General features: G+C 41.4%; 2 protein-coding genes across 6 annotated transcripts in view; one reads left to right on the top strand and one right to left on the bottom strand.

Annotated features, from left to right (window-relative positions):
- Positions 1-5,400: 5,400 nt before the first annotated feature.
- LOC119648470 lies at positions 5,401-21,910 on the top strand. Its single transcript, XM_038050232.1, has 4 exons — positions 5,401-5,456; positions 5,504-5,572; positions 5,875-5,996; positions 21,016-21,910. The coding sequence occupies exons 1-4, from the start codon at positions 5,401-5,403 to the stop codon at positions 21,570-21,572; spliced, it is 804 nt and encodes a 267-aa protein (XP_037906160.1). The 3' UTR covers positions 21,573-21,910.
- The window catches only part of LOC119648202, a 203,641-nt gene continuing 196,592 nt past the window's right edge, over positions 20,226-27,274 (bottom strand). For all 5 annotated transcript variants that reach the window (XM_038049802.1, XM_038049801.1, XM_038049803.1 and 2 more), the window contains one exon: positions 20,226-20,435. The gene's annotated coding sequence lies outside the window, so the exon portion shown is untranslated. The remainder of the gene's footprint in view (positions 20,436-27,274) is intronic.

The following is a 27,274-nucleotide window of genomic DNA, read 5'->3' as shown; positions in this document are numbered from 1 at the left end:
TAAGAACATTGTTTCTCTGCATATTTGCTTTTAAATAACTGCTCCTATAGGACTTGAAAGTAGACTATCTAATAATACAACAAAGCCACCCCGCTGTATAAGCACTTTCCGTTGTTTTCGAACAGAGCGTTTCGCTTCAGCCAACTTTCGCATATTCTTTTTATACTTGCAGAGTTGGTTAAATACTTTTCTGCTTCGAAGGTGGTTACTATTGAGGGTGTTTAGTGTTATTTCACATATCGCTTTTATCACTTCTAGATCAGCCATCTTGATTATTGCATTTTTTAGACAGGATTTAGCATTCTTGAGAACGCACAATATATGCTTGTTGTCCTTTAATCGTCTCACTTTCCACACCATAATTATTCCTTATACCGTCTGGTGAACAATGTAAAGAAACTTTTTTTAAAAATATCGGTCCGAAATCTAAGGATTTCGTTTATACCTTGGGTTAAATCCATCAGTAAATAACTATACGGCCTCTGTGTGATATCTTTATACATTTTCACCAGCTCTCTACTATTCTCTGGATAAATCTATTTAGCAAGATGGAGAAACTGACTTTTGTTCCGCGGGTTTTTAAAAACTACCAGGTATTTGCAATTAAGCGGTATGTCGCGACAGAATTTGCCATGGTGAAATACATTTTGTGTGACTAAAACTACTGAAAAGTTACGATGATGGGATCCTTTTGTGAAAAGCTCACACACCTGCCTTGAAAAAGCATTCAACATCATGTCGTCTAATAAAATTAGTGTCGGCTCATTTTGGATGTTGGTAAATTCATCTGGAATAGCAAGTATTCAATGTTTGCAAATGATAAGTTTGAAGGTAGGGCATGTTTCTCCGCATTACACCAAAGAATTTTCTTAATTTGAGGCTGTATTAGAGATGTGTTGTTTAGAAGATTTTCTATAAATGTTGTCTTCCCGCATCCTGAAGGACCGGCAAGCATCATTGTAAACGGATGAATAAACTTTAACATAGTTCTTATCTCGTGTACAAAGCCACTGGTATGTACAACCAATATAAAAATAAAATCCGAGCCGATATTTATACGCATTTATTATGAAAATGAGTAGGAGACAGGTTATCAACGAGTTACATAAACCGGCTCGCAGAAATTTTAGACGTCGAGGTGTCGTTATCAAAGGTATAGATGACTTATGGCAGGCAGATTTGGTTGATATGAGTGCATTTTAGAGTGACAACCAAGGATTCAAATTTCTCCTTACAGTCATCGACACATTTTCGAAATTTGCCTGGGCAGCGCCAATCAAAAATAAAAGCGGGGGCGAAGTGGCAAGAGCTATGGAGACAATTCTAAACCAAAAACGAGTACCAAGAAATTTGTAGACATATGATGGCAAAGAATTTTTTAATAAAACGTTTAAACAATTGATGAAGAAATTCGAGATCAATCACTACTCTACCTACAGTTCCTTGAAAGCGTCAATTGTAGAAAGATTTAACCGTACGCTAAAACATTTTATGTGGAAAGAATTCACTATGAACGGGAACTACCATTGGATCAATTTGCTCGACAGATTAATAAAGAAATACAATATGGCTAAACTGTGCATTATGTTCTTCATTATACGCATGCCAAATTTTGTACGGGTAAATTTCTAAAATGTGGAAATATACTATTATTAACTTTATTTGTGCAGATATCGGAACCGGATATATTTTGAGGCCTAGATTTCATAGAGATGCACTACTGTGATTTTTTTCAGATTTTTCGGTTGTATAAGTTCTGAGAACGAGACCTGTTACACTTTTTGGGGGTCACATTTTGAGCCCTCACTCCCCTATGTTTCACCCAATATAAAAAATTGAACGAGTTTTGAAAAGTAGTACTTGAGACCTTTCATTTGATACCCCACATGGCTACATTCTGTGAAAAAAAAATTTGCACCCTCCATTCACATGTATGAGGAGCCCCCCCCCTTAAACTTAACATAAGATGGCGCCACTTACTGCATGTAAAGGGAACACCAGATTACATACTCTCACCAATTTTCGTGACAATCGGTCTAGCCGTTTCCGAATAAATCGGGTGTGACAGACAGACAGACAGACACCGTCTCGATTCTATCATAATAAGGTTTTGTTTCACACAAAACCTCAAAAAGGGGATTATGTAAGAATTAGCAAGCACAAACATGTCTTTGAAAAGGGCTACACTCCAAATTGGTCAACAGAAATGTTCAGGGTAGATCAGATAAAAAATACAGAACCGCGTACTTATAATCTTAAAGATTACCAAGGAAATTTAATAAAAGGAGGGTTCTATGAACTGGAATTACTACTGAATTACTGTGTTATAGCATTTCATTCAAGACCGTAACTGTACACCACAGTAACACTGTAGGAGGCAATGTGGTCAGCGTTGCGCTCGCCGGAGATTATTACCCTAATTCGACTCAGGTACTCAGTCACAGCTGAGTCGACTGGTATCCGACGTCAAATCACGATACAAATTCCACTGCCACCAGTGAGATTCCGTACGATAGCCTTATGCCCTAACCACTCAGCTATCCGCAGACTAACTACCCCACAAAAAATAAACAAGTCGGGAAACCAGAAGCTGGACGCTTCAGGTACGAAAGGTTTTGTGTATTTCTTAGTACGCAGCACGTAATATATGCATATATTATGTGGGAATATCCACTTTCGGATGATATTGACATTTATAGTCTTGAATTTGCGAAGAAGCGACAACTTTGACGTATTATAACTTTGTTAGTAATAGTGCGATTTCCACCAAACTTGGTGAGATCATGCTCTATATTATACCCTATATTGTTGCGAAATTCCGTGGTCCTAGCATGAATTTAAGGGGGGTTCTGCAGCGAATTACTAAAAATTATAGTAATATACTATTATTAATTTTATTTATGCAGATATCAGTCTGGAAGGTATTTCGGAACCCAGGCACTATATAGTGGCAGCCTCTCAATTTTTTTCAGATTTTTCGACGCATGGCTGATATTGGATGTGAAGTGTCTGAAGCTAAGACCAAGATGAGTTCTCTGCTGTCTTCATTCAGAAGAGAGAAAAGATACAAAAAAATCAATGGTTACTGGACAAGGTAAGGAAGCGGTTGATATATTTTACTTATTTCCTCCTTGGAAGCCTAGTTTAATAACTTTTTAACAGAAATTACTGATTTTTTACAAGAATTACCGACTTTTATATTATTGACGTACTATGCCGCTACCATAAGTTTATATTTGGGAATGAATGTGTTTGAAAACTTGTTTCAAGCATTGCTATTTTAATATGTAATATTCTTCTTTATTACAAGATAAGATTCGATCAATTCATATCTGCTTATTTGTAATGAAGCATGAATTATCCGACGATTCGGTATTATTCAAGTGTATTCGATATTATTTAGTGTTTCACTATAAATTAGTATTGGGTTGGGAAAAAAAATGTCGTATTTTGTCAATAGATGGCGACACTTAAACATATCTTGTCTTGTACTTATCGCATCGGGTCATTCTATACGGCGATTTGAAGACGACAATCTGTGCTATAAGTGCCTCTTTGACATGCTGTGATCGTACGCTTCAGTCTCAAGTTATAGCGCGTCAAAGATAGAGTCCACCAAACAATAAATTCGTCATATTTTACGTTTTTACTACCTGAGAGGTAAAAATGCAACGAAGGCGGCCAAAAAAGTTTGTGAAGTTTATGGGCCCGATACTGTAACGATTAGCACAGCTCGGCGTTGGTCCGATCGATTTCGTTCTGGTGTAGTGGATGTCGAAGATACACCTCGTACTGGTAGGCCAATCGTCGTAGAAACCGATAAAATCGTCGAAATCATCCAAGTAGACCGGCATGTGAGCACTCGCTCGATTGGCCAGGAACTGGGTATAGACCAAAAACCGTTTGGAACCATTTGCAGAAGATTGGATTCCAAAAAAAGCTGGATGTTTGGAAGCCACACGAGTTGACGCAAAAAAAATCTCCTGGACCGAATCAATGCCTGCGATGCATTGCTGAAACGGAACGAATTTGACCCATTTTTGAAGCGGATAGTGACTGGTGGTGAAAACTCGATCACGTACGAAAGCCTCAAGCGAAAAAGATCGTGGTCGAAGCACGGCTTGCCGGCCCCAAACCATCGCCAAGCCCGGATTGACGGCCAGGAAGGTTTTGCCGAGTGTTTGGTGGGATTGGAAGGGAATCATCCACTATGAGCTACTCAACTATGGCCAGACCCTCAATTCGGTCCTCTACTGTGAGCACCTCGACCGTCTGATACAGGCGATTGACCACAAGCGGCCAGAATTGGTCAAAAGGAATGGTGTTGTGTTCCACCAGGACAACGCTCGGCCTCACACATTTTTGATGACCCGCCAGAAGCTACAGGAGCTCGGATGGGATGTCATATGGCACCCACTGTACAATTCGAACCTGGCACCAAGTGATTACGATATCTTCCCATCCATACAAAACGCTCTTGGTGCTACTAAGTTGGCTTCAGAAGAGGCTTGCGAAAACTGGCTGTCTGAGTTTTTTGAAAATAAGGGGGGGGGGATAATGAAATTGCTTTCTAAATGGCAACAAGTTTGCGAACAAAACGGCGCATATTTGACTTAAATCGGATCATTCTAAGTATGTTAAATAAAGCGTCAAATATCGATCATAAATATATTTCTTTTTCCCCAACCCAATATAATAGGATTTGATCGAACCTCGCCCATTAAGAAAGGAGAATATTATTAGTAAATTGACAATGAACCCCGCATTGATTTAAAATAATTCTAAAAGCACTATCCAAAATTGTTTACTTTGTTCTTATGCGACAAACGTAACTCGTTCACTCAGAACAATAACTAGTTGAAACATCCAAGTTAATATTCTACCCACTATGTTTTACAATATTTTCAGGTCGGAGCGCTGTTTTTGAAAGCGCCTGGTTTGCTTACAAACTATTAAATTTTATGAGAGAGAAAGATGCACCTACCAATACCAGAGACACAGCAGCAGTAAGTAATATGATCAAATTAATAATTTTGAACACAAAGATATAACATTAACAGTCAAATCTTAAACACAGCAATGTATCCAAGTTGAAGCATAATTATCTTCCAAGATAAACGTCCTTTTGTAACAAAATTATCAGCGAATTCGCCCCGAATAGTTTAAGCGGCCAAAGAACTTCTCTGTGGTACTTTTTCCAAGCTCTGTAATGATGATTGAGAAGTTTCTCGTCGTCAAGCTGTCAAAAGTACCTTGAGGTGCATACAAATGTTTAGATCCACTCCAAAGGAGTTTTTAACAATCTGCCGAGTTTTTGACAAGCGATAATTAAATACTCTCTGTTTCGACCCACACTAGTAGCTGCCAGCATAAGGTTTCATTCCTTTTTCATGCAACGCAATGCTTCATGGCCCAATATTACGTAAGGCACAGTATTTTGACGTCCTGCAAGTGGCGTAGGTTGAGCTATGTTCAGGGATTTTTGTTCTATTTTGTTCCACAGCCCGCTATTCGTTAAAATGCCACCATCTGATATACGGCCTTGTGAGCCGACATCGGCAAACTACAAATTGTAGTTGGCATCCACAAGTGTGAATAAGACAATGCTGAAATACGATTTAGAGTTGATATATTCGCTGCCACTGTTAAATGGTGCCTGTATTACCACTTTTTTACTATTCATTGCAGCTAAGCAATGAGGGAAATCCCACAATTCCTCAAATTCTTTAGAATTTCGTGATCATTCCTCACGAGAGTTAGGCATCTGTAGTAGTAGTAGTAAATATTCGCAATTTAATTAGAAGATATTATATCGATAATTTTTTTAATGAATTCTCAAAAGAATTGAATTTTTAATTTACTCTACTTTTTCAGGTTACTAGACTCACAAGAATCTTCTCTTATTGCTGACAATGTTACCGATCAGACTTTGAATAGTATGGACCACATACACAATGAAGTTGAGCAAGGTGCATCGAAAAGTGTTGAAACTTCGAGTAAGCATTCCAAACGAAAACTCTTTTTATCTCGAAACAAAAGAGTTAACAAAAAGTGTACTGAAGACTCGAGGCTCACTCAAGCCTACATAATATTGAATAACGTCGCGAGGAAACCTCGAGATGAAATTTCTACATTCGGAGAGCACATTGTTAGTAGACTTCGAAAATTTAATCAGCTCCAAGGAACTATTTTAATGCAAAAATAGAGATGTACTCATACCATCAGCACATAGATCGCTCACACACGAGGTCTGCATGTTCTTCCTACCAAAGTACTCAACATACACCTGAACCAAAAAATGTCTATCTGGAGAACCAACAACTTCAGGAACTTGCAATAGCTTAGCCTGGCATTGATTTTCAGGAGTATATCAATACGTATGTGCCACAGTAATTATACAATAATAAACTTCATTTTACTTGAACTATTATTTCACACTTTTAATTTAGCCTTGTTTAAACGGAACAAGTTATTGACCCATGGGGTCAAAGCTTTTACTGGACAAGACAATGATCTTACCAGTTCTCATATATTCCTCGAAGACTTGGGCTCTTAGCAAGAAGAATTTCGAACTCTTGGCCGCGTTCGAGAGAAGAATCCTCCGAAGAATTTTTGGCGCCCTACATGAGGATGGACGATTCCGTAGCCTACATAACGACGAAATCTATGAGCGATACAATGACCGTCCGTTTGTGGATAAAATCCGGCTCAATAGGTTACGGTGGGCGAGTCACTTAATCCGTACGAATGAGGATGATCCAACCGGGAAAGTCTACAAGGGCAATATCTATGATAGAAGAAGAAGACGAGGCAGACCCCGCATGAGATGGAGCGATGGCGTAGTTCAGGACGCCAGACAGCTTTTAGGGATATCGAATTGGTGGACCTCGGAGCAAAACCGAGATGTCTGGAGTTCCTTATTAAGCCAGGCCTAGACCGGATACTGGTTGTTGCGCCGTTGATGATGAAGTTATTTATTGTAAATGTTTTTAGTAAAATGTTGTCTTAATACTTACTTTTACATATTGACTTAGAACATCTGTAAAAGCTCCGCAAACTTCCATTGCAATATTTGATATCCTCTGCTTTGCGATACATCACGCTTGTGAAGGAATCGCCGGTAGCGTAGCGTAATGGTCAACCTCTCTTTCACAGATATAGCATTTCTGTAATTGGTGTCATACTTCATCACTGCTGGTCCAATCAAAGTAAGAAGATACTCGAAGTCTATCTATGTCATTCGACAAAAATTTTCAAACGGACCTATTCGGCCAAGTTGCATTTTATTTAGCACCACCATACTATATAATTCCCTATTTTTTAGAATAGGTATTACCCAGCAACGACGTTCGCGTTGAAAGTTCCGGTCCTTTTTTAAATGATGATAAATTATAACAAAAGCAGCAGTACTCACTATTTGGCCCTATTCCATATCTATTGACTTAAACTAGAACAACACTACACTAGACATGCGTATGCGTTCCATATGGAACAAACTGCGCAATCCTGAACACCTCACTTTGTTCAGCACTGTTCTGCGTGGTTTGGAACGGATTGTTGTTGCGCAGAGCAGCGCGGTGCAACGCAGCGCGTCCGGTGTGGAGCCGGCTTAAGATGAACACAAAACCTTTATACCCGAACCGCCAGCATCGATAATTAAAATACTAACTGGGTTAGTTTATGCCTTAGGCTATAGTTAGCCAATATTGGGCACGGTCCTATATTCATATGGAGGGCATAGTGCGCATGTAACTTTGATTTTGGTATTTGATACCGAATGCTTGTAATACAATACAATAAAACGATCTTTATGAGAAGATTCATGCGACTTACGCTGGCCCATAGAGATATAAACAAATATAAACACGGAAAAATATTTGTGTCGTCTTTTACCAACAGGTTAATTGAAATTTAGTCGATCACCTTTTGTGTGAGCACAATTTTCCTTGTTGTCATAACAACTATTATGCTAAAGTTGTGCAATCTGGGGGAAATGTTCAGTGTAGATAATAAATTATAAACAAAAAGCAACTACTGGCATATTGAGTGATGTCGTATCATTGATTATTCTTTGATTTAATGTTGCATCTCAGTTGACTTTTTTGCTTCAATGCCGCCTCATAATTGATTTCTCAAGAGAAAATACAGATTTAAAAATGAATCAATGATTAGAAGGTTCAGTTATATCGCAAAACAATTTCTAAATAAAATGAATTCGTATTTGATCTATAAGAAGGGGCTATAAAACAAACAAGTCGGAAATACGAGTTGTACACTGCAGCTATGGAAGGTTTTGTGTATTTCTTATGTAAGCGTATTTTAATGCAGAGCTATTTCATTTGTACGTAGCCAATAATATAAACGCGTTTAGCATGTCAAACTACTCACTTTAGTGTGATATTGATGTTTAATGTTGTAGGTTGCAATAAGTTTACACGGAGAAGATATTCTACTGTAAATTCATAGACCATTAGCTTAATCCCAACTACAATTTTATTTTATTATGTATATATATATATATTTCGGGAGCAACTTACTCCCTTCATCAGTACAAAGCTTTGTACTGATGCTCCCGAAATATATATATACATAATAAAATAAAATTGTAGTTGGGATTAAGCTAATGGTCTATTAATGTTAGACTTAACTACAAACAGAAGGCGATATCTAACATTTTACTGCAAATTCATCAATAATAGTATGATTTTGGCCAAAATTAGCGATATAATGCTTCATACTATATTGTATATTACTACATTTGTGACTCAAGATTGCATGTAAGGGGTTAGTTGAGTAATATACTATAATCTGAGGAGATATCGGTATGGAGAGTATTCTAATGCCTGGACACCGTGAAGAAGCATCTTCGTGTTTTTTTAAGACAAGGCTGGGTAGTTTCTGAGAACAGGTCTGTGAAAGAAACGATTACTTTCGACCCCCGCACTGTCAAAACTAAAAGCCGCTTTAGGAAACACTAAAGCGGGAAGCACAATTAAGGTGGGTGCGTAATGCGGACGAGAGAAGCTCTGATCCGCACGCAATTTCAATATACAATGAAGATTTCAGGTCGGCAAAGTTCGCTCCACGTCGGCAAGGTTCGTTCTGATGACCGATTACGCCATTTGCAATTTGGCCGCGCTTTCCGTTTTAGGTTGTTACTTTTGAATGTAATTAACTTAAATGCATTCGTTTTGAGAACTGCGGAAGGCACTATTTGCATTGCAAGTGCTAATTATTAATGTCACTTGCATTAGTCCCGCCGCTTCCATTGAAATTGAATTTAAACCGGAGGTATAGGCATTCTTAGTGCATTCAGTTGTATGAATTTCACAACATAAATTATAGGAAGATGTCAAAAAACTATTATCTGTCACTTAACGCGAAAGTTCAATTTTCCGAACTATGCGAACTATGCATCGCATACAGAGATGCAAGATGCCCTGAGCCGCAAAGAAGTGGGACACACCCTGACTTTTTGAATGAGCAAAAAGCTAGAGAGTAGGTAAATAGAAGTACCAGCAGGTAGAAATTCCATTGTCATGTATACTACTCAAGGTTGTCCACAGGGCGAGGTATTATCATCGCTTTTGTGGAGTATGGTAATGGACGAACTTCTGAACGTGTTAACAAATATTGGAATACAGGTCTAGGGTTACGCGGGCAACATTGCTTTAATCTGTAGGAGCAAATATGAGGATACCCTATGTAATAGAATCGAAACTGTCCTAAGCGTTACTTGTGCCTGGTGCATGAAGGACTGCGCATCAACCCAGCCAAAACCACCATAGTACCATTCACTAGGAAACGTAGGTTTGATCATTTGGGAGCTTATATATAACTCTTTATCAATTACATCCACCAGTCGCAATTAATTAAATTCAACGAATACATCTTTAAAATCAACAATCAATTAGGAGTCGCAGTCTTAGACAGAAGTTTAGTTATTATTCTCTTTTTTCAAAAATGACATTTGCCGTCCCCTTCATGGCACGTCATCTGTCCGCTGGTATTCGCAACATTCGAAATAAATTTCGAATGCCGCGAATCCTGCCGCGCCACATCGGGTCTCACAGAGTCGGGGTTGGTGCGTCTGCTGGGAGACAATCTCCGACGCATCAAGGCCACTCCTCCCACCCAACGCTCGTCCGGATCTGTCTGTGCGCCCAAGGAACTGGACACGCGTACGCACGTCCTGGTCAGGACGGATGCTGTCCGAAAGCCGCTGCAGCCTCCTTATGAAGGCCCGTACCGCGTTCTCGAGCGGGGAGAACATTTCCTCCAGCTCGAGATCGGTGGACACAAAAAGCTAGTCTCCCTGTCCAGGCTGAAGCCCGTGTGCACCCCTAAACAACGGCGCGTTCGCTGCAAGGACTGATGGGGAACACAGTTCCGGATTCGGTCGCTGAAACCCCTCGGTTTCATCTGTGGGCGGAGTGATGTGGTGCGGCAGGATTCGCTGCATTCGAAATTTACTTCGAATATTGCGAATACGAGGGACATCTACGGTCGCTGCCTGCAAATTCTGTGCGGAGTGTGATGAAACCTCTATACACTTTCTGGGACAGTGTCCGGCACTTGTCCAAAGTAGGTTGAGACATCTCGGAAATCACTTAATACCGGATGCAACGCTGAAATTTCTAACGGTTATAGACTTGCTTGAAATACAATGATTAATAGGTACACTATAACCAGTAAAAGGTGTAATTCTTTAAGGACGAACTATGAACTAAAACTATTTTAGTGCTACATTAGCAGCATCTTCACGAAGTGCTTCTCTCAAGTTGATGGCGACCAGGGAGAGTCCAGGGGAATTACTGCAGCTGTTTATAAATTAAAAAGGCATTAACCACACACCGATCAACATTCAGCTGTGAATTAGTACATGAGTCATATCAGGGTAATAATCTCGGGCGAGCGTAATGCGTAATTGAATGAAGTGCTCTAAGACACTTGAAGGTCCTGTTCCAATAGGGATTGCTGCGCCAACAATTATTATTATTATTGTTCCGAACAGTTCCTGCTTTTGAATTTGATCACTCTTTCATCAATCGCGACTTTTTTTGTAATGTAATTTTTGAGAAAATTAGTATGCAGAATGTCGACTAGTGGTCTAATTTTATAAAGTTTGTCAAATTCTGCGCAATTTCTGTTGAACATTACACTAATGTCATTTACACGCAAGTTATTCAAAAGCCAAATGTTCTTGATTTTGTTTTGCTCCGCGGGACCCCGGCAAGCTATTAGTGTGCGACAACGCACCGACCCGACACGAACGAAAATGGCAGGCTATTGCCTATGATGCCAGCGATAAATCGCAAAAAAAACACAAATATATTTCCTTAAGTTTTGTAGCGACACTTGCAACCACATAATGTGCCGGAGCCTGTTCGAACAGGCAGGACACGTGTTGCAAGCTTAGATACAGTTGTCGTTTTTCAATTGTTCAGGGTTAGGTTATTTTATATATTAATAGTATTCACGACACCTATAAGTAAATATTTAACAGGGTCGTCAATGAACACTACCAAACTACCGCGAGCAAAAAGTTAAGTCACATTCATCATCATGATGAACGGCGCAACAACCGGTATCCGGTATCCTTAGTAAGGAACTCAAGACATCGCGATTTTGCGCCGAGGTCCACCAATTCGATATCCCTAAAAGCTGTCTGGTGTCCTCACCTACGGCATCGTTCAATCTCAAGCAGGGTCTGCTTCGTCTTCTTTTTCTACCATAGATATTGCCCTTATAGACTTTCCCTGCTGGATCATCCTCATCCATACGGGTTAAGTGACCCGCAATTCGCAAGTTTTCGTGCTAAGAACCCAAGTCTATGAGGAATACATGAGGGCTGGCAAAATCATTGTCTTTGTACAGTAAGAGTATGGTGAGACGTTTCAAGGGGAGCAGTTTTTGTAAGCTGAAGTAGGTTCTGCCAACAACCTCGCGCGGATTTTATCGTCATAGCTGTTATCGGTTGTGATTTTCGACCCTCGATAGGAGAAATTATCAACTTTTTCAAAGTTGTAGTCCCCAATCTTTATTCTTCCCGTTTGACCCCTGTGTTTTGATGTTGCGTTGCCTTCATTGATGTGCAGCCCAAGAAAGATCTTGCGCCGTCTGCTCGATCTGGATGAAGGCAGTTTATACGTCTCGGGTCGTTCTTCCCATAATGTCGATATCGTCAGCATAGGCCAGTAGTTGGGTGGACTTGAAGAGGATCGTACCCCTTGCATTTACCTCGGATCACTTTCTCGAGGGCCAGGTTAAAGAGGACGCATGATAGCGCATCCCCTTGTCATAGATCGTTGTTGATGTGTTCAAGAGGATTGTATCCCCTTATATTGACCTCAGCATCACGGATCACTTTCTCGAGGGCCAGGTTAAAGAGGCATGCCCTTGCCATAGACCGTTGTTGATGTCGAATGGTTTTGAGAGTGATCCCGCTGCTTTTATCTGGCCGCGCACATTGGTCAGGGTCAACCTAGTCAGTCTTATCAATTTCGTCGGGATACCGAATTCTCTTATGACCATGTACAGTTTTACCCTCGCTATGCTATCATAGGCGGCTTTAAAGTCGATGAAAAGCCACATTTCTCAAGGTAAAGGAGTCGGTAACTAATGTCGAAATGACAGAAGTCAACTGAATCTATTCAAGCTCATAAACTTTGAAACATAGCTGTCATGAAAATCGGGTGCTAAGACCAGTAATCTCTGCAGCTTGGATTTTTTTTATGCCCATCAAGTTCAAAGCAATGAACATCAAGGTCTTCTGTTCTGGTGGCTGTATAAGGTTTTCCGGATTAAATATCCTTGAGTTTAGTATAGGTCTCAGGGCGAAACGTGGATCGATACACACGATGGAGCATAAAACGCCTGCTAAACCAACACCGACAACTCTTAAAAACCATATTTCCACCTTCACGTTGTGATCGCTGGGAATTATTTCTTAATGAAAAACTGTATACGGAGAAAGATGAAGCCGAGTCTTCCGTGACTAAGAACTCGATAAATTGTACCAACTGGTCCTCCAGTGATTGGGTAGGGCTGACAAGCCTATACGGAAAACCGACCTGAGGAAGCCACACATTTGCTCATGGAATGTTCGCTCCTTGTACAGGCAGAATGCTGATCAACAGCTAGCCGATACCGACTCCGAATATAAGGCTGTTGTGAAAGTGTTGCAAGAGATACGTTGGATAGGGATCAGTTTCCTGAAAAAGAGCCACTCCACCATATATTATACCGGGCAATCAGTAAGCCATGTGCTCGGAGTTGGTTTCTTAGTCAGCCAAAAAATTAAACCTGCTGTTATCGGCTTTGAAAACATAAGCGAACAGCTATGCACTCTGCGTTTCCGAGGCAAATTTACAAATGTAAGCTTCATTAACGTTCACTCCCCTACAGAGGAGACTGCAGAGTCGGAGAAGGATACCTTCTGCGAGGCTGTTGAGCGGACCCTCGAAGCCTGTCTCAGGTATCATATTAAAATCATCCTTGGAAATTTGAACAATCAAGTAAGGACTCCCATAAATTACATAAGGATACCAATGATAGCAGCCCGTTATCAGTTAGTAGTTCGAAGTGGTTGTTGGAAGTACCTGGTTTTTGCGGAAAACGGTGCACAAACATACATGGTCTTCTCCAGACAGTTTCAACCAAATTGACCACGTGTTGATTGAATGCCGCCACCTCTCAGCCTTGATGAATGTAAGAACATATAGGGGATCAATATAAACTCGGATAACTATCTCATTAGCATAGTGTTCCAGGCTGGAGTTACAACATCGCCTACAATCCCCTCTGACAATCATATGAAAGTGAATAGATTGTGAAGCCATTCACAACACAGCCCTCCGTAACACCTGTAAAGGGGAAATAGGTGCCGCAATAATCGCAGCTCATAAATGTTCTGAAGATGAAGCATCAACAAATGATCTTCGTAACCACCTGATGAGCTTTATCAATGATGCGGCCACAAACATACTTGGCCCTAGCCGCAAGAAAAGTCGAAACGGCTGGTTCGACGGCGAATGTAAGCTAGCAACGGAATGGAAGAGTGCTACATTCCGCGCAATGCTACACTCTCAAAGAACGCGGGTGGAGGCCTATCACGAACTTTATTGAGTAAAAAAGTCACTTCACGGACATCTAAATGAAACCTGGGCGAACCAACAAGTCTGTGAACTTGAGAAGTACCAACAAGTCAGCAGGAAGACGATGGACAAATGCTGCCAGTCCATACAATCCAGTGGCTTAAAAACCATAAGTCGCCAGAAGTCGATGAAATTACAGTCGAATTGGTTAAATAAGGAGGCGATCAATTACACCAAGCGGTGCATCAACTGATGCTCAAGGTGTGTGGCATTAAATCAATGCCTGACGACAGAAAACGAGACATGATCTGTCCTATACATGAAAAGGGAGGTATCACATAGTGCAGCAATTAAAGGTATCACGTTGCTGAGTACCATCTATAAAATATTGTCCGCTATCTTGTTAAGCCGGATAGGTCCCTACGCCCAGAACATCATCGGCCCATACCAAAGAGGCTTCACTCTAGGCAAATCAGTAACAGATCAGATTTTCTTTTTGCGGCAAGCGATCGAAAAACTGTTGGCCGTGTTCGAGAGAAGAATCCTCCGAAGAATTTTTGGCCACCTATATGAGGGTAAAATTATACACAGCCATGAAAGATTGTGGTATCCTAACGAAATTAATAAGGCTGATTCTGTGCGAGACCAGATAAAAGCAGCAAGATCACCCTTGAGAACATTCAACATCAACTACTGTCTAAGACAAGGGGATGCTCTGTAATACGTTCTCTTTGACTTGGGCGGGTCACCTAATCCATATGGCTAAGGATAATCTTGCCGGGAAAATCTATAAGGGCAATATCTATGGTAGAAAAAGAAGACGTGGCAGACCCTGCCTCAGATGGAGCGTAGGTCAGGATGCCAGAAAACGTTAAGGGATATCGAATTGGCAGAGATCGCCGCAAAACTAGGGTGTCTCGAGTTCCTTACTAAGGCAGGCCTAGACCGGATGTTGATGAAAGGTTAGTTTGGAAAAATAAAATATCTGTTAATTGTTCTGTCCAAAGAAAGCGAAATAGTTAGAGGTGAAAAATTCTCCACTCTTACAATTTCAGCCATTATTCCCACATTTACGAAAGCTCAGCGGGTATGTCCACCGTATAATTCTGTAAAATCATCATGGTGTACTAAGCAAGACGCAATGTAATATCTCTCCTTGTATGAACAACAGTAGTAGAAGTGTCGAAATTTTATTGTGGTTTATCACTATGTTATTGAATGCCTTCACATCACATGAAATTCTGCAGAATGCAAACTGATTTTATTATGTCAACTACTCTCTTCGTGGTTCGGGAACGAATAGAACTATTCAAGGCTAGAATTTTGTTTGTAATCATTCCCAAAGCGCATTCTACATTTCCTTCCTCTTCTCAATCTGTAGTTAAAAATTCTTTTTGTATTTTGAAGAGTTCTTTGAGGGTAGGGCCACCTAGGGTTGGAAACGCTTCATTACCAACAAAGTAGTAAAGGAAGTGACACTCATTTTCATCAGGTTGTCTTGAAGGTGATGGCAAGTGGAATAGGCCACTTGTAATCCACTGTTTCGTGATGCACGAAATATTCTTCCGTCACTACTTTTACCAGTATAACCAATAAAAACACCATTGGCATCACTACATTAGTACTATGGAATGATACTGTTTTATAATTAAAATTGGTCGAGCCAGTCCCAGGTAATTTTTCGATGCGGATGTGTGTAGAAACGTTGACCAATTGTTTTGCAGTGTTCTTCGTTTGGAATAGGCGTATAGGTGTGATTCAACACTTGCTAAATTAATTGAGCATTCCATGTACGATGTATATAATTGCGCACTGTCCTCGCGGAAAGTACAATGCAAACGATGTAAAAGTACAGCCTGTAGGCAGATATCTGCAATAGATAATAATGTTTTTGTATCTATAGTTACATAAGATAAAATAATAATTTCAGCAACAATAAACCGATTATTGATGTTTAAATATTGATAGGTAGTTCTTATTTTATCATTTTTTTTTCAGTTGCAGAGTGCAAGGAGAAGTATAAAAATCTGCCAACAGTTTTTGTACGCCACTTGAAGACACCGCCGTCAAGTTCAGGAAGCAAGACAAAACCATATTATATAAAAATAAAACTAGGTAGCTTGCTCCTACTACAATATATTTTAATAGTTAGTAAATATGTACTTCGAAAGCTATTATACTTACTCTCTTCCTCAGTACTTAAGCTACAGCTACAGCTCATTAGGTAGCTTAAGTACTGAGGAAGAGAATAAGTAGCTTTCGAAATACGTATTTACTAACTATTAAAATATATTGTAGTAGGAGCAAGCTACCTAGTTTTATCTTTATTTAGAAGAACTACAAGCATCGGAACGATAACTATTTTAAAACCATATTGTTTGTCAGTGACGATGCAGTTTACACTTCCCTATATACCAACAATAGGGATGCCTGAAGGAGCCAATGTACCACCATCTACTTTTGTTGTGTCTCAACAGTTGTCTGAAGACACATCCCAGCAACACCATTTGTCTGAAGGAGACGAAGATCCAGCCCTATCACCTCCACCTTCTCTTTTTGACAGATAGTCTGCTTGTGTTCACATAATTGAACTTTATTGCACGTCTTTAACGACTGACTCTGTGAGCACTAAGCCGTTTAAAAAAACCGCAAACAAGATACGTTCACAGAAGTCATTCAAAGATTATATGGACGCAAGAGCAAATGAGGGGTTTTAGACGTAGATTCCTAAACCTTATTGATGCGGTAAAGTTTCCACAGGACCACTATCAGTTGGGTTTGGGAGAGAGCCGTATCTCTTCATCAAATTTGTATTCCTCCTCTTCATAACCTCAGGAAGATGGACAGATTACTACGCAAGGCGATAGACACTTCAAATGGATACTGACGTTTTATATATCAAAAATTTAAAAAATAAAATAATAACTACTGTAAATTGTTAAGTAGTAAATGTAAATACAGTGTAACTATTGAATAAATAAAATTGATTATACATTACCTCAATGTAATAAGAACTTGTTCCTCACTCACATATTTTCTGATGTTAGTGTTGGTATAATGAGCAATAAGCTGCATTGTTTTCTGGTAAGTCTCCTTTTGCAGCAACGAATAATCGCCAATTCATGCTTTTCTTTATGTAGAGATGTAACCACATCTTTTTCGCTTTGATTTTTCTATATCTGTATAATAATATTGGATGATGATGTCCTCACCACTACTAGAATAACTAGTCATATTATAAAAAAGTCGGAATAAAGCTAGTGCAATATAGGCACGACGCGTGGCGGCAGTTGCGACACTACATTCACAACTGCTGCGGCATTCAACTGCAAACAAATGCATGTTTTAACATTTCAACATGTAAACCAAAACTGAAAAATCGTAGCAGTCAACTGAGTTCATTATATAGAAATGACACGCAACGCTGCAAAATATTGTCTGCCAAACTTCTCTATCGCTTAGCTAAATGTTGGGCCACGCAAGCGTGTTTTGCTCCGTACACATCATATAAGGATATTTTGAGAGTCGAGTCGCGTAGCATATATACGATCGTATCGTAAAGGTACAACCCCATATACGCTACGCGACACCACATTACATAAAAGCTGCCGCGACGCGTCATGCCTATATTTCGATAGCCCGGTAGCCAACTACAAACAACTACGTATTTTGACATTTTAACAGGTGGACACAAATCAAAACTGAAAAGTCGTAGCAATCCAATCCAATATATGGAAACGACATGCGACACTATAAAATATTCTATGCCAGGCAACTCGGCCGCGTCGCGTCACTTGGCTGATTGTTGCGTTGCTCAAGTGTGTATTGCTGCCTGCAAAACCATATAAAGATATTTTGACAATAAGTGTAGTTTGTGGCTGCGTTGCGTCGCATAGCGTAGATGGGGTCGTACCTTAAACCGTTTCTGCGCTGCCCGCCGTTCATATTAGTTCACTCTATATAATGAAAACGTCGTACACATGCAATAAATTCCGATGGACCTTCACCTTCTATAGCTTTGTTAATAATAGTTTGATTTCCTTCAAAATTTCCGCGTTACGTACGTAGTTGACATCTTAATTTATCAGGTATGTAATACAGATGAAATATTCATCTCCATGCGACAAAGTGGATTGGCATAAGCGTTCAACCGATAACCCTTATAAAGATAAGCCTTATAGCTTATAAAACTAAGCCGATTTCAATGGTAACCATCACAATAAGGTTACCAGCCTTTAAATTCCCAACTTTTTAATCATTTTTTATTGGCTATATGATTTTTATGAAGTAGTCGATCCCTTGAAATTTTGTGTGCTAAAAATTTAGAACCTAGGCGTCTTAGCTGAAGTAACTCTTGCCGCCTCCTTTTTAAGGTTTTGTGTAAAACAAAATTTGATTAAAATCGATTCACTATCTGTCTGTCTATCACACGCACTTTTCTCCAAAATGGGTAAACCAACCCTAACGAAATTTGGTGGACAGACAAATTCACGTGCATTTTAAAGGGGGGCTGCTCATGCACGCAAAGGGAGGATGTAAAAACTTTTTCGCCGTATATATTGTAAACACGAAACCTAATTAAAATCGATATGATGTCTGTCCGTTTGTCTGTCACACGCGATTTACTCGAAAGCCGCTAAACCAATCGATATATGGTCTGTGAATCCCTTTACATATAGTGGCGCCATTTTGTGTTCAGTTTTAGGGAGAGCTCCCCATACATGTAAAAGGGGGTGTAAATTTTTGTTCACCAAATATGTTCTTGTGTCAACTGAAAGGGCTCAATTAGTACTTGTCGAAAATGATCTTGTTTCTTGTATTGGATTAAATATAGAGACGTGAGGGCTCAAAATCTGTGCCTTAAAATGTGAAGCTGGTCTCGTTCTCAGAACCTATCCAACCGAAAAATCTGAAAAAAAACACACAAAATCTAGGTCTCAAAATACATCTGATTCCGATATCTGCACAAATAAAGTTAATAACAGTATATTTCCATATTTTAGAAATTTACCCGGAAACCCTCCCTAAGTTCGTCCTAGAAGTACGAAATTTGGCAGGTATAAGGGATAACATAAGGCACAATTTGGTCGAGTTTGAAGAAAATTCAATCATTATTTGCAAAGTTATAAAGGTTGAAACTTTATAATTTTTTATGAATTTCATGCTTTCTATAACGTGTATCTTGTCATCATCACATATCAATTCGTGAATACCATGACAAAGTGAGCTGATATGAATGGGGGGTCGCACAGGAACATTTTGTTTTAGTTTCTTAGCCTTTTGAATATCAATATCAATTACTCCAGCCAGACATATGTATGTGTGTAGGTATATACACGTACTAACGAAGTTTACGAGTAGTGTCTCTTCTCGGTACGACCAGCTTATGTATGTGCATGTACAGTTTTCGGTAATAGGCAATTTGTTCATTTAGGGTGGGGATAATTTTTTTCTGTTTGGAAAAATGTGAAGAAATATATTGAATTTGTAGCTATATAGGGATGGAAACATGTGCGTAGAAGCTTCTCACATAAGATGAGCATAAAACCTTTATACCTGAAGCGCCAGCTTTCGAGTTTCTTGTATCTGTGGTAGGTTAACTTCTTCACATTTGCGGATAATATTGAACTCCTAGTGTGAAACCTATGAGGTTGACTATTGTCAATACAGTGTGGAACTGTCGTTCCTCACATAGGGAAACACAAAACTTTTTATACCTGAAGCTAGACGCTTCCGGTTTCCCGACTTGTTTCTTATAAAAACCCTAAGCACTTTGTATCTTCATAATTAGGATTGGTCTTCAATCACATAATTGAGTCGGGTTTCTCACACTCTGTAGAGGAGATTTCTTAAGTAAAATTTTCACAAACTAGCATCCTAACGCGCTAAAATGCTATCTATGTAATATAAAAAAAAAAACTAGCCACGCAGCTTTTTTTAATACCGCGCGGTAAGATCAGCTGATCCTTTGGATACATCATTGTTGAGGCATTAGCAAAAAAGCAAAAAAGTTTTATGAAATCCATGTAATGGCTTCACCCCTTAAGGCTTTTTAGATTTTTGAGAAATTAGTTCCCGTTTTCTGTAATAGTAAATAAATCAACGAGTGAGCTAAGGGTGAAACAAGAATTATGACTGCTTCCTTTTAAATTTTAATTTATGAATTGAAAAAAATATACAAAGTCAATAGTCTAACACAATTTTAAGAATTCATCTATTTATTTTTAACTACCAATCAAAACTATTGACGCCTGTTGTAGTATCTTTGATCATGTCAATGAAATTGGAATTCCTTCATGCTTCGCCCAATCGATCCATGACCCTTTGTAAACTTTTACCCTGAAAATAAGAAATATTTGATGTTAGAATACAAAGTTGAATTGAAGAATTTTATATAAACGAAACCTGATGAGGAAAATTACTGTCGCCAAATATGTGTGAAGTTAATTGGAATTCGTAGTAATGACAGTTAGTAAGGACACAATGAAATATAACATTAGAGATTGAGTAGAGTAACAAAAGATGATGTCCAATTGAAAGTCCGAGAGAGGAAACGCATCTACTGTAAGTTTCTATTTGATAAAACACTGGTCAATTTGCAAATTTGTAAGATTACCAATCGGGAAGCAAAAAAAGAGAACGCTATTACGGATCGCTTCATTACATACTGTCGCGCAGCGGGGTTAACTACATTGGAAATTTATTTCGAATGTTGTTAATTCGATTAACAGGTGCCACCACCGGTGTTCTCCGTGGCGGAGTGGGCCGTGGGTTTTGAAATAATAATTGAATTTAAAAAATTAATTTTGACATGTCAATTAAGAAAAGAGTTGATACAAAGTTGTGTAGTTTCTCGTCAACTTTATGTAATAAAATTATTTAAATTATGAAATTAAATAAAGTTTTTATGATTAACTTCCCTCTGCCGTTTTAACCCATAAACAACAAGTTTGTAGCCTTTATAAAAGGGCTTTGCGAAATCTAGAAGTGTGGTACGATCGAAGGCATATTTATCGCTACCAAGCTCAACTCCTGAAGAAACGCTTTGACGAATTGCGTTGCATTAAAGACTTGCTGAAAGCTCAAGAGTACCCGAAAGTGATGACCCCCGTAACAAGGGAAACCACGCCCCGAGCTGTGAAAGTGCCACCGGCAGACATTTTCGTTGCCCCTTCCTCGAATTCGAAGCCCTACTTAACGGCCTTGCATGCTGGTGCGTCGGCAATTTTCGCAGAAGTCTACTACCTTCCCGGTGACATTTGGATATTCCTTTTTTTCACCCGATTCGCGCGTCAAATCTGGTATGTCGTCAGCGGCGACCATGAACTAGGTGCGACTGTCCGGTCGTCGGCATCATATAATTTCACAGCAAATTGGCCGCAGCTAGTTCGGCGAGACAAACTCAACAACCAGCTGACTTCAAGGACGTTGCCGCAGGGAGCCAGAATCGTCGTCAAGGATCAATCACACGCTTAGGAGCCCCAACCTCAAGAAAGAAAAAGCTGCCATCCGAGTTATTAGTATTACTTCATTTTTTATACAAACAATTTTAAACCGCCGCAAGACACATCATTGATACGCTTTTAGAAATTCATCGGTGTGGTTCCGCTCTTGTGGCGAGTTTTTTTTCATTTTGGTTTGCGCATCCGCTTCGGGGTGCTTCGTTGGTGTCTTGGTTTCGCTCGTGCGGGTATTTGTGGGTGCGGTCTGCCGCGGTCAAAGTAGGGCCTTAGAGAATTCGGTATCGTCGCGGCTTCGACAAAAACTCGCGTCGGAAAATCAGCTTTAGATATATATTTTTTTATTCGTATATAGCTACAAATCCAACATAATCCTTCATATTTTTCCAAACTACGAGACATACGTACATATTACAGCCATAGATATTACGCTCACTCTAAACAAACAAACTGCCTATTTCCGAATACTGTACACATATATGCACGTATATAAATTGATCGTAGCCATATTTCCGATTTACTTTTTATATCTATTTGAATTAGGCACTACCCGCAAGGTTCATTACCACGCATATATTATATACCTACATGCACACGTGTCTGGCTGGCAAATAACTAAAAAAACTAAAACAAAATAATTCTCTGCCACCCAATTGATAAGAACTCATTTCGTTGTGGTATTGACGAATTGATATGTGATGATGACGTCATGCAGGTTGTAGAGTGCACGAAATTCACAAAAAATTGTAAAGTTTCACCTCCTATAACTTTGTTAATAATAATTGGATTTTCTTCAAACCTACCAAACCAAATTATGTATTATGTTCTTCATTACACGCATGCCAAATTTTGTACTTCTGGAAGGAACATAAGGGGGGTGCCGGGTAAATTTCTAAAATGTGGAAATATACTATTATTAACTTTATTTGTGCAGATATCGGAACCGGATATATTTTGAGGCCTAGATTTCACAGAAATGCACCACTGTGATTTTTTTCAGATTTTTCGGTTGGATAGGTTCTGAGAACGAGACCTGTTACACTTTTTGGGGGTCATATTTTGAGCGCTCACTCCTCGATGTTTCACCCAATATTAAATATTGCACCAGTTTCGAAAAGTACTAATTGAGACCTTTCATTTGATACCCCACATGGCTATGTGGCGCGGCAGGATCTGCACCATTCGAAATTTATTTCGAATGTTGCGGATGCGGACGGGTAGATGGCGCGAAACTCTCCTCCCGCATCAATACTTACGGGTACAGGCAAGTGGACGTGAGTCTTGGCTTGCGTAGGACGTTTCCGTGGCGTTTCATCCTGGCGGATGTCAGCTTCCCCATATTAGGCGCAGACTTCTTGTGTCACTATGGGTTGCTGGTGGACTTGCAAAATAAGTCCCTTATAGACCCCACAACCAACCTAAATTCGTCGGGCCAAATGGTATCTCACGCTGACAATAACCTTTCCGTTCTTTTGGAAGACATCACCGACTCTCGTGTTCGGACACTCCTCCAAAAGTTCAGCCAGATTACTACCGAGTGTAGTCTCTCGAAACCAGTGAAGCACAATGTGCAGCACCACATAAATACTACTGGTTCCCCGATTTTCTCAAAGGTGCGTCCTCTACCACCCCAGAAACTGGCTATCGCGCGGAAAGAATTTGAACAACTTGTTCAACAGGGTATCTGCAGGCCCTCAAACAGCTGTTGGTCTTCCCCTTTACATATGGTCCCTAAGCCAAATGGCGAATGGCGTCCCTGTGGGGATTACAGAAGGCTAAATGCACAGACTGTTCCTGACCGATATCCGATTCCACTCATCCACGACTTTGCGCATCACCTCGCGAATTGCCGCATCTTTTCGACCTTGGACTTAGCCAAGGCATACCACCAAATCCCAGTAGCTCCTGAAGACATTCCAAAGACGGCAATATGCACACCCTTTGGACTCTTCGAGTTCACCCGAATGACTTTCGGATTGTGCAATGCGGCGCAAACCTTTCAAAGGTTCATCCACTCAGTCTTGCGAAACCTTGATTTCTGTTTCGTCTATTTGGATGATGTTTTGGTCGCTTTTTCCACTGAGTCTGAGCACTTAGCCCATCTCGAGTGCATTTTTCAACGTCTCCTTGAGGCCGGTTTAGTCCTAAACGTTGAGAAATGCAAATTCCTTCAACAACAGGTGAGATTCCTCGGCCACTCCATTTCCTCTGAAGGAATACAGCCCGACCCAGACAAGGTGCAAGCAATTACAAGCTTCCCGCGTCCAAAAACAGTGAGGGAGTTGAGGAGGTTCTTGGGCATGCTAAACTTTTACCGTCGTTTCCTGTCCAAGCCCGCCCATCACCAGTCCGTTTTGAACGCGTACTTGTCTGGCCCCAAAACAAAAGACACACGAGAGATTGTGTGGTCTGAAGAGGCTGTCCGCGCGTTCAATCAATCCCGACAGCAACTGGCTGATGCTACACTTTTGGCATTTCCTAGGCAAGATGCACCCCTAGCCGTTTTTGTTGATGCCTCTGACATCGCAGTAGGTGCTGCCGTTGAGCTTCTTCTCGAAACAGTTGCATCCAGCTCAGCGGAACTACAGCACCTACGATCGCGAACTGCTCGCCGCGTACTTGTCCATCAAATACTTCCGTTTCTCCCTAGAAGGCAGGCCGTTCACAGTGTTCACGGACCATAAGCCTCTCACTTTTGCTTTAAAACAAAAGCCCGACAAAGCGTCCCCTCGTCAGCTTCGACACCTGAGCTTCATAAGCCAGTTTACGTCAGATATCCAGCACGTGTCCGGCAAGGACAACATAGTTGCTGACGCTTTGTCTCGTGTCTCCGAGTTTAACATCCCCACCTCGCTCGATTTCTCGGCTATTGCCAAGGCGCAGGAGGATGACGCAGCACTTCAGAGCCTCAAATCCAACCCCAAATACAAATTTCAGGAGTTGCCCATCTTCAGCTCAAATCTCTCGCTCTGCTGCGAAGACTCGGAAAAGGGACCTCGGCCATACATTCCGGCCACATTTCGCAAGGAAGTGTTCCACGCAGTTCACGACTTGGCGCATCCCGGCATCAGGACAACAAACCGGTTAGTCACCGGAAAATACTTCTGGCCCTCCATGAAGAAGGATATCAATTCCTGGGCCAGAGAGTGCATCGTATGCCAAAAGTGTAAAGTCTCCAGGCATGTAAGGAAAGAAGTGGGCTCATTCCCCCGCACTACCAAGCGTTTCCACACGATACACCTCGACATAATAGGGCCTTTGCGAGACTCGCACGGTTACAAGTATTGCCTCACAATCATCGACAGGTTCACGCGGTGGCCTGAGGCAATACCTCTGAAAGACATTACAGCGCAATCTTGTGCCGAAGCCCTCTGCCGAGAGTGGATACCTCGCTTTGGCGTCCCTGCAGTGGTCATCACTGACCAGGGAATGCAATTTGAGTCCACCCTTTTCTCCGAGTTAGGCAAACTCCTGGGTTTTAAACGCCAGCGGACTACTGCATACCACCCGCAATCCAATGGGATGCTAGAACGTTGACACCGGACGCTGAAAGCCGCCATTATGGCACGCGACGACCCGTCCTGGACTCAAGTCTTGCCTCTCGTCCTACTCGGCCTTCGTACAACCCGCCGAGAGGAATTTGCTGCCAGCCCCGCGGAGCTGGTATACGGGGAGAACCCAAGACTCCCAAGCGATCCGGTCTTCGACAAGTGATCGGGTCTCACGGAGTCGGGGTTGGTGCGTCTGCTGAGGGACAATCTCCGACGCATCAAAGCGCCATCACCCACTCGACACTCGTCCATACCTGCTTGTTCGCCCAAGGAACTGGACACATGCACGCACGTGCTGATCAGGACGGGTGCCGTCCGGAAGCCGCTGCAGCCTCCATATGAGGGCCCGTACCGCGTTCTCGAGAGGGGAGAGCATTTCTTCCAGCTCGAGATCGGTGGTCACAAAAAGGCGGTCTCTTTGTCCAGGCTGAAACCCGTGTGCGCCCCGAAGCAGCGTCGTGTCCGCTTTGTGGATTAACGGCGAACGAAGTTCAGGGATCCGTCGCCGAAACCCCCTAGGTTTCGTCTGGGGGCGGAGTGATGTGGCGCGGCAGGATCTGCAGCATTCGAAATTTATTTCGAATGTTGCGGATGCGGACGGGTAGATGGCGCGAAACTCTCCACTCGCTCATTTTCGGAACGCACCGGGGGAGTGGAGAATTAGCGGTGGAAGAATGCCATTGGTTGGGACAGTAAGGACCGCATGGAAATAAGCCGGTCTCTTCTGTTCCCAACCGCGGCGGTGTACACACGAAACACAAAGATTCAGTTGGAATGCCTTAATTCAGAAAGTGATCAAGTATTGTGATAAAGTTAATCTTTTTGTGTTAAATAAACTAATTTTATTTATTGCTAAAGCTACATTCTGTGAAAAAAAAATTTGCACCCTCCATTCACATGTATGGGGAGCCCCCCCTTAAACTTAACACAAGATGGCGCCACTTACTGCATGTAAAGAGAACACCAGATTACATACCCTCACCAACTTTCGTGACAATCGGTCCAGCCGTTTCCGAATAAATCGGGTGTGACAGCCAGACAGACAGACAGACAGATAGACAGACACCGTCTCGATTCTAATAAGGTTTTGTTTCACACAAAACCTTAAAAACGGCCTCCTACACACTCTCGAAGACCGAGTTGATCAAACGCCTGTCGGTAAGTGAGTCAGTTAAGCTGAATCACTTGCTGGCAGGTTTGTCGTTGGGTAATCGAACTCCCAGCCAATTGCTTCGCGAAATGAGGCAATTGGTAGCGCCAAGATCGACGATGCCTTGTTCGAATCACTCTGGCTGCGAAGACTCCCAGAGAACACCCAGGCGGTCCTCGCGTGCGTCTCCGGTTCTTTGGAGGCGCTGGCAGCTGAGGCCGATAAGGTGCACGAGCTGCACGTGCGTCCAACAATAGCGGCCGTTCAGCAGCCTTCTGATGAAGTTGGCGAGTTGAAGCGTGAAATAGACGCGTTAGTGGCCAGTATGGCTGAAATGAGGGTGACGCTGCACGCTCAGCGTTCGGGCGCCACGTCGCGAATCCGCTCGCGGTCTTCTGTTCGAAAAGGGCGATCGGGTAGCAGGTCGTCAGGACAACCTACGGACCGAAGCGTTTGTTAGCACCATCGCAGATTCGGCGAAAAAGCCACCAGATGTACGATATCATGTAAATTCCCACCAACCTCAAAAAACTAAGTCCAAGGGGGGGGGTGCTGGCGACGGCCACCCAGAACGCAGCGCTACGTTGCCTAACAATTTATGACGCTCTCAGCAGGCGCAGTTATCTCGTAGATACTAGTGCAGAGGTTTCGGTTCTTCCCGTACCCCGGCACCATCGCTTATTTCCTCAACCGTTGAAACTGGCGGCAGCAAATTCATCCCAAGTTAATACTTACGGGTATAGGCAAGTGGATGGTCTTGGCTTGCGCAGGACGTTTTCGTAGCGATTCTGCCTGGCTGACGTCAACTTCCCCATTTTAGGCGCAGACTTCTTGTGTCACTATGGGTTGCTGGTGGACTTGCAGAACAGGTCCCTTATAGACTCCACAACCAACCTTTATTCGTCAGGCCAAATCTCATCTCTTCCTAACAACAATCTTTCCGTATTTTTGGGGGACATTACTGACTCTCGTGTTTTGGCACCCCTCCAAAAGTTCAGCCAGATTACTACCGAATGT

This window comes from Hermetia illucens, chromosome 2 (genome assembly GCF_905115235.1).
Source record: "Hermetia illucens chromosome 2, iHerIll2.2.curated.20191125, whole genome shotgun sequence".
Taxonomy (NCBI): domain Eukaryota; kingdom Metazoa; phylum Arthropoda; class Insecta; order Diptera; family Stratiomyidae; genus Hermetia; species Hermetia illucens.
This window is presented reverse-complemented; position numbering and strand designations above follow the sequence as displayed.